We start from the raw sequence: 14,122 nt of genomic DNA, 5'->3' as shown, positions 1-14,122 counted from the left end.
GGAAGTTGCCGCTTAGAAAATTGCACTTTTGGGAAGTTGCCACACAGGAAAATACCAGCTGGGGAAGTTTCAAATGAAAATGAATAAATTTGGTGCAACATATTTTCGAAATCCGTAAATCCCAAAACCATCCGATGATGAACCGGGCCGACATCTAACCAGCTAAAGCGAGCTGTACTGTACAAAGAGTACAAATACAGATTATTCTATTGAAAACGGGATAGTACACCAACTGAACCAGCCCTTTCAAGGGAAATTCTAGTGTTTTATCACCCGTTTTTTGGGTCACCCTGTATTAACTTTATTGCAATCTTTGTATACGTCTTTAACAAGTAATTTTAAAGATTTAGAAAATGTCTAAATAATTCTTTTCTTTCTTGTCTAAATAATTCTTCTCATGACTCGTTTTACTCTAGGACTGGAATATAATACAATAGTAAACAGAAGAATTCTTCTACACTAAGCAATAAACATTAAACAATGCTTAGGCACAGTTTTACAAGAAATTTCTCAAAAATTCCTTTATGCCTTTGAATTACCAATAAAATGGATATATCATAAAATTTAATCTTACTCAGAATTAAAAAAATTGTTTTGCAGTTTTTATGTAGAAAAGAATTTATGCAGAATAACCAAAGAAGGAAATTGGTTGAATTAATGCCCTTTTTTTAGATAAAACAGCGCCGAAATATAATTCTTAAAGTTGTTACTCGGATGAAGGTTAACAGAGCGATATTGTTTTGCGTAAAAAAAAGTTTTTGACAATGTCATCTTATCTGATTTTTATTTTTAACCCCCACAAAAAATTAAATAAATATATAATGGCGTATAAACTTATCTGCCACAAACTCTGATTTTTTAATCCCGTAATCCTTGTAATTGATATTGATAGAGGTTGAGTGTACTGAGTACAACAGGCAAGCTGAGCCCAAAACTTAAGACAGGGTATCGTAATGACAACCAGTTTTGAAACCCGGGTTTCGCAAATGGGGTTAGGCAGTTTTGTGGATATCAATATTTTTGTTGTGAAATATTATTTTATTTATATTCTTCATATTCTCCATTTTTTTAAATCTCTTAAATCAAAATCTACACAAATGTTAAAACCCCAAAAAGGAAACTCGAGAGTTTCGTTCAACGATACTCTTTTAAATTTCGAGCTCTGGGCAAACCTGTACATTTAGAAATATTTGGGTCGTTTGTGTACGTATTCATAAAAACAAGTTTTATTCCCAGAGCCCAAAACTTAAGACAGGATATCCTTATAAAAACCAGTTTTAAAACCCGGGTTTCACGGATAGGGTTAGGCAGTTTGTAGATATCAATATTTTTGTTATGAAATATTATATTATTTAGTTTCTTCATACTTTCCTTTTTTCCGAATCTCTTAAATTAAAATCTACTTAAATGTTAAGACCCCGAAAAGAAAACTCGGGAGTTTCATTCAACTATACTCTTTTAAATTTCGGGCTCTGTGCTTCCTTTGTTTCTTATCTTTTGTTAACATTTAAGGGAGGAACTATCTATCTATCTCTTAGATCATTTAGTATTTAGTAATTGAAAACAAACACTGCAGTATGTGTACTGTATGAATTTCTTTTTCTCTTGAAGAAAGTCACAACCTGAAAAAACCTGGAAATAAAAACTTTGGTAAAAAGTCCAAATTTTCTAAAGTCCTAGGACGAAATGTCACTGAAAATAAAGTCCTGAGTTTTTTAATTCCTGGGACTTTTTTTCCTAAAGTAGTATGGGGGCTGCCAATATAGTCTCAGGAAATAAGATCACAGGATATAAAGTCCTAAAGAAAATATATCCGAAGAAAAAAAACCACAAGAAAAAAAGAGCTTAGTCTTGTTAAAATGAGGTCAAGCCTAAGACATTTTCATATGCATCTTTTTTTGAATAAAGCCCTGGATGTTTTTAATATAAAAAGCCCCTTTTTTTTAAATGGTTGTAAAAATTTTTTGTTCCTATGCATTTTCTACTATAATGGCACTTATTTTCCGGGGAAGTTTTTGTATAAAATCATATTGGACTGGAACCAGAAAAAGTCATAGAAAATAAATAAAATCTCAAAATGGTAGGACTTTATTTCCAAGGACTTTTTTCCATAGGACTTTATTTCCATAGGACTTTTTTAGTCCCAAAATTTAGGACTTAATTTCCGAAAACTTTTTTCATAGAACTATTTTGGCGTTTACCGGTTACTCATAGTTCCTCCCGCCGTTTACCCGCACTTGGTCGAATTTACTGCAAACTACATTTTTGCTAATAAAGTCGAAAGACTCAATTTAGAATTTCAAAACCTTGCAAAAACCATTCTTGTGGTTCTCCCGAGTTTCCCAATTAAAATTCGAGGCAAAAGGGTTCATGAGTTATGATCGGACATGTATAGTAAAGTACAAAATGCAAAGAATATTTTTAATGTATATTATGGTCATGTGCATTAAGTTCCTTCAATTCTTTATTTTCTTTTAGGGTTAAAATTTGAAAAAGTTGTTTTAAATGGTTTAACTGCATTTCTTACACAAATGGTTGACCCTCTGACAACAAATATATGCACAAACAAACTAAAAAACTATCTGAAAACGATTTTAAAAAGAACGTGTTTTATTAATCTTTTTTGGATCATTTTCCCATTTTCCTTTTTAAGGAAATAGATATTGCAAAGTTTAATCAAAAACACTTTAACAGAATACAGGTTTGAAATCTTAAAAGTTTTTTAACAACGAACTAAAACGATTAATAATACTATTTTATATATATATATGTGACATTGACCCAGGTAAAAAGTGTTATACCTGTATGTATAGAGACTGTATAGAGTGCAGTTTACATACTTGTTCAATAAAAACATGCATAAAGATTTTAAATCAGTTTATGCTTCAGCTGTGCAGGTTGAATACATGAGCTAATATTATTAGCAAAGTTAATATAATTATTTTGTGAGAATACTACAATCTAAAAACAGTATGAAGTGAAAATTAAAACAAAATAATATTAACTTTTATGCTTTATACGTAGAACTCAACTCAAGGGACTCATTCACCCTCGACTGATTATAAACAAACGAAATTAATAATTTCTAATTGTGCTTTTCTTCAGAAAAATTGAGTTTTGTCACAAACTCAAATTTTCTAGTTCCTACACCTTTGATAGTGTAAACCTTTGATATTTTAAACTTAAATTATTTGATCTAACAGGATACATATTTTGAAATAACTAAGGTAAACGACATTGTGTTGCAAAGAAATATTGATTGGAAAATCATTGTTGCAAAGACTGAATTCCTTTGACTGTAGAAGTGAATTCTATTCCATGGTAAGTCCAATTTACAATGGTATGTTCGGGAAAGGGTCATTAGACTGATCAAGGTTGACTGAAATGTCCTTTTTTCGCTTGCTGAAAATTGTTTATTTTTAATTGTGCTTTCTTTTCAAGTGCAACATGGTAAATGCCTAATATTCCTAATAAACATGGGAATTAAATGACGAATTCGAAATCGTCTTTATTGAACTAGCGTTGTATTACCTGAATTCAATGATCATAAAGTTACGTCTGCTATAGAGTACATTTTACAGGGTTACCCACAAAAAATAAGATTTTAGAGACGACTGCACGAAATGTATACTGTCTGTTAACATGAGCACGATCGTTTCATGATCCGAGGATTGACGGGTCAAGTGTTTACTCGTACCAGCCCGTCTAGTGAATAGTGCCAAGTATCTGGTTGACCCAGCGCATTTTATGCAACGAAATTTGGCGAGCTAAATTTGGTCGTGTGTTCCTTTTTATTTATGATTTTTTGCAAATGTGAACTCGTTTCTTTCATTGCCAAATCATACGATTAGCTTTTTAAAAACTTAATTTAAAGACACTTAATTTAACTTTGGTATCGTCATATCTTTTAACTTTCAGGTCGTCTTTACATTCTCATACCCAATGGGTTTCCAGTGAGAGATGTTATTCTACAAAACGTTGTATATGATGTCAGATGTATCTGTCACATTTCTGCAAGATGAAAAGTGAAAAGGAACAATTGTACTTTGTGTGTATACAAGAATTCTTCAACAGTATGCACTATGCACTTTGCAGTCAAAAAATAAAATTCTTAATTCTAGCAAAGATTGTGCAAAGTTCCGTCAACAAAACGGAAGTTTTCTAAAATTAACGGACTGCGAAAACCGTTAATTTTTAAATCGTTAAGGAAACGAAATAGTTGGTTTTGAAAAAAAATTAACGATTAAAAACGTTGACTAAAAAGCCAAAAATTTTGTTATTTTCTGATTAAATTGCATGACATTTTTTTAAAACGTTAGCGGAACGAACGTCCTTTTCTTACCCTTAAAATTAAGACCTAATTGAAATTCTTATTTTTTAACGGTTGGAACAGTTAGAAAAAGCTGGAACGTGCCCAGCCCTACAGTAAAGTAGACATCACCATTCTAAATAAAAAGTTACAAAGACGATATCAATATCGCCAGTCCATAAACAACGTACGTAATACCATGCGTGTCTAAAAATGAATTAGTCAATGCATTTTCTGAGTGATTGAATTTTGTTTAAAGTTTAGTATTTTTGCAGGAAAATATGCAAATAAGATGCAAATGCAGAAATTTTAAACTGGGAAACTTAGTAAATGTTTCTTTTTAAGGAGTTGTTGAAATGTTAGGTGTAAAAATATATATGTCTATTAGAGATCAAAGTCAATTTGAAATGTTAAACTACGGTGCTGTGCGCTAATAGTGTGCATTTGAAAATAAAAATGATTTCAGATTTGGAGATTCCTTGAAAATGTTTAAATTCATTAAAAGATTTTTATTAATCATTGCTTCGGAGTTTTAAAGGTGCGCTTTTTTTAAAGAAAAATTATATTTCAAAATGTTGGAATTTTTTTTATAAAAACCAACAATTAAACTTTTGCCGCCTCTCCCTGCAGTTATTACCCACAATTTGCTATCCAATAAATCCTTAACCATTGGAAAACATTGATATCACAACGTTCAATTAAACTTAAAAGAGAGGTTTTGATCATACAATGTTATGATTTTCATTAAAATTCTACGCAAAAATAAAATCTGAAAGGAAAACAAAACTCATCTTGTGACAGACTTAAAATTAATTTATAGAATTAAACAATTAAGATTGACATCATTTCTAGAAAAGACTGAAATTTTGGATACTAATCAAATTTTGAGACAAATCGGTCAATATATATATGTGACATTGACCCAGGTAAAAAGTTCAATTTATTTATCCTAAAAAATGAAGAAGAAAAAACAATTTAAAAATGATATTTACAAGACGTTTATTTTTGGCTCTTTTTTGTGTCGTTTTTTGTATTTATTAAAAAAGGTTTAGATTAAAAAAAATTGAAACATTTAAAGGAACCGTTCACCTATTGGGGTAATTTTATGGTAAACTATTAAGACTATTAGCTATTCTTACTTTTCAAAGATATCTATGACCGGAGAAAAAGCAGATTTAATATTTATCGTTTAGAATTCCAGTGGAAAGGTATGTTATCTTTTGAAATATAATATTTAGACTTTTAGTATTTTTAAGAAATTAACGTTTTTCGTGTTCAATCATGATTTAACAAATTGACACGTATATACAAAGACAACTTTCTCTCTCAGACAAACCGGTTTCTAGATTCCAACTCTTCAATAAATTAGGGGGAGTCCTGGGGTAGTTATAGGGAAAATGTATCAAATCGTCAAATGTTTAAAATAAGTTTTATTTTAAAAATAGGCAATCAAATAATGTGAATACAAAGGTATCATACCTTTGCGCTAAAATTCTGAATGATAAATCGGCTTTTTCTCATGCCACAGTTGACTTTGAAAATTAAGACTCATGCCAATGGATAGCCAGTAGGCTATTTAGTTTACCCTCAAGTTACCCAAATAAGTAAACGGTCCCTGTAAGCTCTTCTTACCCTGTGCAAAAGGAATTGAGTCTTTGGAACAAAATCAAATTTTTAAACCACAATATCTTTAGAAACCGATGTTGTAAACCTTTGATATTTCAAACTGAGATTAATTGATCTAACAGAATTCATAGTTTGAAATATCTAAGGTATACAACATTTGGTTCCAAAGATATAGTGATTAGAAAATCAGAGTTTGTGGCAAAGACTCAATTCCTTTGGACCCAAAAACGAACCAACTGAAGGCACATCACTTCGTGCTTAAATGTCCTTCCTGGTAAGACCACCAAGGGATTTTCTAAATGATTTTATTGATTCCCTAGGGATCAATTCAACAGGATACAAATTCCTCGGAATTCATAATACAAAAGTTTTTGACCTCTGACTTCGTAGACCTTTGATATTTCAAACTGTGAATTCCGTTAGATCAAACAGTCAAAGTTGTGAATTGTTTATTTTGCTTGTCTTACAGTAAGTTTTTACCCTGATAGAAGATATATCCAAAAAACGACAAAATTTTTTTAAAACATAATTCTGTGAATATTTATTTGATATTAGATAAAAATATTTTGATATAGTTATATTTCTTGTTCTCCATTTTCTTCTTTTTCGTACATCTTTCAATCATATTTTGATATAGCTATATTTCTTGTTCTCCATTTTCTTCTTTTTCGTTCATCTTTCAATCATATTTTGATATAGCTATATTTCCTGTTCTCCATTTTCTTCTTTTTCGTCCATCTTTCAATCATATTTTGATATAGCTATATTTCTTGTTCTCCATTTTCTTCTTTTTCGTACATCTTTCAATCATATTTTGGCTGACTTTGAATTTTTTTTGGATATCCTTGCAGTATGCCACTCTACAAGTAGAAAGAACTATTTTTAGAGGATCTTGCTTTTTTTCTGAACTCTGTATTGAATTGAGCTGAGCTGGTTTGCTTTTCTTTTTTCTGGGCTCTTTATTGTTTGCACATGGGTTATATTACTCAGCAACTCATTTTCTTGAACATAAAATAAATAGAAGGGGGGGGGGACGTCTCCTAGTCACTTATCTAATGTTGCCTCCATTTGCCATCAAACATATTGACAGTGTAAAGCTTTATATCAAAGATTCCCTTCCATTTAACACATTTTTTTAAGTTTTACTGTAAAACAGACAAGTTTAGGATTTTTAAGGCATCCCTGGATTAGTTTGATAATTCTTAATTTCTTCTGATCAAAAACTATTTCCCAACTTGCAGGATGATAAATCAAGCAAAAATAAATCCAAGAACTGAAGATTAATGTTTGGAAGTTTAGAAGAAATGCACAAATTTATCATTTGATTTAATTATAGTTTGGTAAAAACATAAAAACGGCTGAACCTACAAGGCTCATTTTTTTTCTGGTTTATCATATGACTGTATGGAATGCTAAGACCTGGCCAGAATATATTTTTTTTAAAGATGTTGAAAATCTGCCAATGAAAATAAAAAATCCGCAACATTTTTTTTACTATTTTAGACTAATATCAAAAAGCCAAGATTATTTTCTAAAAAAAAGCCCTATTTAAGATAAAACAATTAGTTAGATAGATGAAAGAAATGTTGAGATAAAAAAAAACAGTTGAATATGAAGGATAAATAGTGTAGGATCAGGATGATGTTTTGAGCCGGAGATAAGGAAACAGTTTTTACGCTTATCTGAACCTAAACCTAGTAGACGGGATTATTATCCTCAATATACTTACTCAGTAATATATTCGTAGTTAGAGGAGCACCCAGGAAACAGAAGGGGAATATAGGAAACAGGAAATATAATCAGAAAACATGAAGGGAACCCAGGAAACAGCAGGTGTAATTCTGGAAAGAATTAGTGGAATCCAGGAAACAGGAGGGGAATCCAGGAAAACTTGCAAAGAGTTGAACAGGAAAGAATGGAAGAAGAAAAAATGGAAGAGGAAAGAATAAGACAGGAACGAATTGAACAGGAACGATTGAAAATGAGACAAGTGTTGTACCAATAAGGATTTTACATAAGAATTAGTTTTACATTGTTAATAATACCATATTATTCTAAAATGAAATTAATGTGACTTATTTTATATTTCAGAAAGTATGGGGTCTATAAACCCAGAAACCCTGCAGATCTGGGAGACCTCTAGCGGTTCCGAGGAGAACCTTCATCCGTACGGTTACGCTGGGGGAGGGGATACTCTTCTATCAGATACATTTATTGAGTCACAGGTTACTTTTCACACATCTTAAGGTCAGCAGGGTTGTACCTGAGGGGGGGGTCAGTCTCCCCTTCTTGGGATTCTATAGTGCAGTGCAGAGGGGATGATGAGATATCATCAAAATCAACCTAAAAACATCATATTTATAATTAACAAAATGTCATGAACTGATCGATTCCAAAATTTCTATATATTTTAACAATCAAGTATGATGATACAAAATTGTCAAATGTAATAAAATTATTAAAATCAAACTAAAAGGAGTGAGTTCAAGAAATAATTTAAAACATGGTTGAATTATATGTTGATGGGATTTTAACTTTCATTTTGAAAATTTCTAGAAAACGACTTGTTCAGGGTTGTCTTTATCAGAAATCATACAAATGTAAACTTTTCATTAAACGCTCTAATAGAATAGTTCAAACAGCTATATTCCTATAAAAGGTTTTTGACCGGCATCTAATCGCCACTTGTTGCACAATACCAACTCAGGGCCGTTACGTTTTACAATCTAAAAAAATTCTCTAACTAAACATAAACCTAAAGTTTTTTAATTTAGCCTATTTTTAAAGGTTTTGTATTTCGTACCCAAAGGATCCTTAAATATCTCTAAAGATAGATGTCTGCTTATTGGTTTAGTACTCTAGTTGTACACAATGAAACCTGTTGTTGAAAATATCGCATATACCAGACTTTAATAGATCTCTTTAGTGTACTCTTGGTTAATTGGTTAACAACTACTCATTCAAATTATAATGATTCAAAAAAATTAAACATCATAAGAAACTGAAATTTTATGACTTCACATAATTCCTAAAATTGTTGATAAATTCATTAAAGCAAACTATTCAAGTTAATAAATTAATTATGTATTATTTACTCAGCTTATCTAGAAAGCGTATTCGACATTTAAAACATAAAAGTCAACATCAAAATCCAATTTCCTTAAGTTTGACATGTAATTTATGCACATCTTGCTATAGCTGCATTGGTATTCATAAAACTGTATATATTTTATTAAATTAATAATATTTATCAAATTTTAAATATTAATTATTTTTTATTTTTTACCATGTCAAAAATTTCTAAAAATTATATTGTTTGGGCTAAAAGCTTTTATTTAAATAATTCGAAACCATTATATTTTTAACAATGAGATTTATAATCCAAACTCGTAACATAAGCCAACCAACCAAATTTCAATTTAAAATTTGCTGTTAAAGAGATTTTCGACTACAGACCTTCAAACCAGCGTCCACCTAAATATGCCCAGTTTACCACTGTACCTTTTCAATATTTATCTGAGTAATGAGAGGAAGATATATTCGTGTTTTGTTTTGTATTATCTTGAAAATATATTAATTCTGCCAAACTCCTTACTCGTCTGCATGAACTTAAATCCACAAATAATTTTTCAGAGATAACCTGCAGTTAATGATTATTAGATTTCTGATTATTTTTTCACACACAAAGTTTACGGGTCATTGACTGTCCCATTAAAAATACGTCCTTTAAGTAAAACGTTAACAGTCCCTTTACTGATACGTTATAACAATCCCTTTAATAAAATACGTTGAAACTCCCTTTAATAATATGCTGGAAGTACCTTTAATACCTTTAATAATACTTTAATATTGTGTTTGATAAATATTATATTTGTTTTAGCTTGAGGAACTGCAGAAGGAGAATCTTAGCTTGAAGAAACAAAATAAGCTGAACATTGAAAACTTAATCAGGGAGGAGACATAATATATTATAGTACAGTATTTTACAGTACAGTACAGTATACTACAATACATTATTGTACAGTTCAGTACAGTACAGTACAGTACTTTACTGTACTGTACTGTACCGTATAATTCAGTACAGTAACCGTATAATTCAGTACAGTACAGTGCAGTTCAGTACAGTTCAGTACAGTTAAGTATAATAAAGTACAGTACATTACAGTACAGTTCAATACAAAACAAAACAGTACAATACAATGCAATACAATACAGAAAAGTACACTTTGCAGTGCAGTACGGAACACCTGAGCTAAGTACATTGAATTACAGTACACTTTACAGTGTAGTACAGTACAGTACCTGAGTACAGATAGTAAAATTAAGTGGCTTACAATAAAGTAAAGTACAGTGCAGTTAAGTGCACTACAGTTCATCACAGTACAGTACAATGTAGTACAGTTGTAGTAAGTTCTATGTAGTACAGGGCTGTGTAGTTCAGTACACAGCTGTGTAAGAAAGTACCCTATAGTTTAGTGCAATACAAATTTTAGCTTTTCCCTTAGTAAATGCAATACATTTTTAATACCAACGTTTGTTTCGTGTGTTGGGGCTCAGAGGATAAATAACCTTGGCTCGTGAATAATTATCTATCTTTCCCTCGTAATCTATAGAGCCGAAGAAGTAAACAGCAGCTTGGAGAAGGAAATAGAAGGTCTACAAAGAAGAATAGATAAATACAAGGAAAGCAAAGTTAAAAAGATATATTCTCAAAGCTTATAATATCAATTTGATTCCTTTCAACCTGACAACCAACATAATGTTTTAAAATTTTTGTTGTTTGATAAATTTTGAAATAACTTTGAAACATTTTTAGAATAAAATCGGGTCTTTAGGTTCATCATATTTTGTAGATTTCAAAAATAACAAATCTAAAAAATACATTTTTGGATATCTTATTTAAATTCTTAAAATATGATGACCTTTAGAAGTGAAAATTGGAGATTTTTGTGATTTTCAAACAAAGGTAAGATTCTTCCTCCTCCGTACAGAACGTATCCAAGTACCCATAAATGTGTAGAATAGGAAGACGACATTTAGGAAATCTTATTTGTATTTGATATTTGATGCTGTACAAAGCAAATAATTTTACCAAAAGCTTAAAGAGATCAAATTAAGTGAAATAGGTCTGTGTACACTATTTATCACCATAACTTTAGTCTTACAGTCGTCTTAATATTCCCCAGTGTAAAGGGTCTCACTTTATTAAAAAATGTTTCTTTTTTATTTCCATTCATTTATTTTTATTTAAGATGTTGAATATGGAAACTGATTATCTGGAGTTGAAGAGCAAATATAAAAAACTACGAAGAGAGAACAGAGATTTGAAATCTGCCTCTTTTGAACAATCTCAACATTTAGGTTGGCTTTTTTAGAGTTTATTCTTAATAGAGACAGGTATCCTTATTCTTAATAGAGACAGGTATCCTTATTCTTAATAGAGACAGGTATCCTTATTGTGAACAAAATATTTTTTTCAGAACAAAGGATTTTTTTCAGAACAAAGGATTTTTTTCAGAACAAAGGATTTTTTTCAGAACAAAGGATTTTTTTCAGAACAAAGGATTTTTTTCGTCTACTATGGAGTCGTCCAGAGAAAAAACGAACAATGGACTTGGATCGTTAAAAAACGAACAATGGACAAACAACTTGGATCGTTAAAAAACTTTCGTTTTTAAAACGAACAAAAAAACAAGAACGATTTAAAATGAATAGGACGATCTTGAAAAAAAAACTATCGTTTATTCACTGAACAAACAAATTTTCCAAAAGATTCTGGAAAAAAATTAATATTTTTAATGAACGAACGATTCTGTTGCTTATTATGGGTTTTAATCTAGGAGTATTGAATTCTTCTATTGATGTTCCATTTCAAGATGAAGATATTTCCGCTCCAGGATCAGGCTTCAATCATACGGATTTTATAATTATGGAACAGGAACGACTTGAACTGAACAAAATGGAACAGGAAAGAATGGAACAAAAAAGAATGGAACACGAAATAATGGAACAGGAAAGAACGGAACAGGAACGAATTAAACAAGAAAGAATGGAACAGGAAATAGTGGAACAGGAAAGAATGGAACAGGAAAAAACGGAACAGGAACGAATTGAACAGGAAAGAATGGAACAGGAAAAAATGGAAAAGGAAAGAATGGAACAGGAAAGAACGGAGCAGGAACGAATTGAACAGGAACGAATTAAACAGGAACGAATTGAACAGGAAAGAATGGAACAGGAAAGAATAGAACAAGGAAGAATAGAACAAGAAAGAATGGAACACGAAAGAATGGAACAGGAAAGAACGGAACAGGAACGAATTGAACAGGAAAGAATGGAACAGGAAAGAGTGGAACAGGAAAGAATAGAACAAGAAAGAATGGAACACGAAAGAATGGAAAAGGAAAGAGTGGAACAGGAAAGAATAGAACAAGAAAGAACAGAACTAGAAAGAATAGAACAAGAAAAAATGGAGCACGAAAGAATGGAACAGGAAACAATGGAACAGGAAAGAATGGAACAAGAACGAATGGAACGGGAAAAAATAGAACAGGAAAGAATGGAACAGGAAAGAATTGAACAGGAAAGAATAGAAAAGAAAAGAGTTGAACAGGAAAGAATGGAAAAGGAAAAGATAGAAAATGAACTTAAGAAGGATCAAGAATCAATAGGTAATATAAAAGAAAGTAATATTACTATAATTCAAGACCATATTTTTATTTAGAACTCTAGACTTTTAGGACATTTCACGATCATCTGATATTTCAACTTTAACTGTTGTTCTATCTGTGAGCACTTTCTCTTTGTACAATAAAAAAACAATAACAAAAAATGTCGTGGATTTTCAAAATTTTACGATTTAACGTTTATTGGTTACAAACAAACAGACAAGCAAAGTATATAGATTTGATTTATCTTTTTCTGAAAGTCTTGGTTCTTTCTTTATTCGCCAAATCATTAAGCATGCCCTTTTTGATTAAAATCTCATCGTCTGTGGGTAACTCTGCTCTATAAATATGTACTGGGTTAGTGTTATATAGCTAAATAATTAAGAAAACATTATTGGAATTTAAAAAAAAAACTTTTTTACTAGTAACCCTCGGGAATCTGGTGGCGAGCCTAACATCAGAGCTAAACCGGACTAAGGTTAGACTAATTGGTTTAAATATATCAACATTTAAGAGACAACTTGAAGATCATCTTTGAACTTTAAAATAACTGTTACAAGTTCATGTCCTGGCATTATCAAAATGTGATCTGCATTTTATGTGATTTCAAAATTGCCCGAAGTATTAAGAACTTTATTAAGATTCAGATAATTTTAGTTTAATTTAACAAACTTAAATCTGAACAAAAATGTTGTTATGTATATCCACCCTGAGGCCCTCTGGTAACTTTGAAAGGAAAAAAAGAAAAAAATGTTTTAGAAAGGAATGAACATCACAAATTATTTCTAAGATCAAATATAATCTTAAAGCTAAACAACTCATGTTCCGCGATACAATCTTCAATTTTTAGTTTAGAAAGAGGATTAAATTCACAAACCAAAAATAACATCGAATAAAGTAACAACATACAGGGTGTCCCACGAAACATGACTGAATATTTTAAAATGTCTTCTTCCATAATATGTAAAATTGTTTGATACAAAAGAGAATGTTAAAAACAGTAAATGGCAGTCATATTAAGTAAAATCGATTTCAAGGTTAAATATATTTAAGTAACAGAATTGTTTAACGAAATCAACTGCAGAACGTCTTTAATATCTAATACAGAAAATGAGTGAAGGCATTCAAAACTATTCATCAACTGTCATGTTTCGTAGGACACCCTGTACATTAAAAGTAAGATATTATAAAACTTAACCATTTGTTTCCTGTTTTCAAAGAGTTCCATATCGTAATTTTTTTGGGCTTTCATTTTTTTTTTGATAAAAATCTATAAATATTTTTTAATGTTTAGGATTTAGTAGATGAATATAAAAGAGTTATTGAAGAGCTGTCTTCTGAAGGAAATAGTAGGGAAAAAGAAGACGACATTTATAAACAGATTCAGCTTGAACAAGAAGAACAAATCCAGGTAAAAACAAGAAGTTTAAAAAAAAGATGAAATAAAAGTGAATGTCCAGGGGCGGACATAAGGATTCTGTAGGGGGGGGGAAAATATTTTTAATTTGGCGCGCGAAGC

The 14,122-nt window shown here is 30.8% G+C and overlaps 1 protein-coding gene across 1 annotated transcript; it reads left to right on the top strand.

The window, feature by feature from the left end:
• Positions 1-7,551: 7,551 nt before the first annotated feature.
• Positions 7,552-14,014, top strand: LOC111704037 (reticulocyte-binding protein 2 homolog a; the record flags this gene model as incomplete). The annotated part of the gene is given in 9 exon segments (XM_023476148.1): positions 7,552-8,160; positions 9,816-9,886; positions 10,549-10,618; positions 10,752-10,770; positions 10,864-10,901; positions 11,188-11,296; positions 11,776-12,606; positions 13,029-13,081; positions 13,898-14,014. Coding segments are annotated over 9 exon segments (1,437 nt in total), but the record flags the coding sequence as incomplete, so codon positions are not given.
• Between the last annotated feature and the right edge of the window lie 108 nt (positions 14,015-14,122).

The sequence above is a fragment of the Eurytemora carolleeae genome, unplaced genomic scaffold (assembly GCF_000591075.1).
Source record: "Eurytemora carolleeae unplaced genomic scaffold, Eaff_2.0 scaffold156, whole genome shotgun sequence".
Classification (NCBI taxonomy): Eukaryota; Metazoa; Arthropoda; class Copepoda; order Calanoida; family Temoridae; genus Eurytemora; species Eurytemora carolleeae.
Note: the sequence above shows the minus strand (reverse complement) of the source record. Positions and strands in the feature narration are given on the sequence as shown.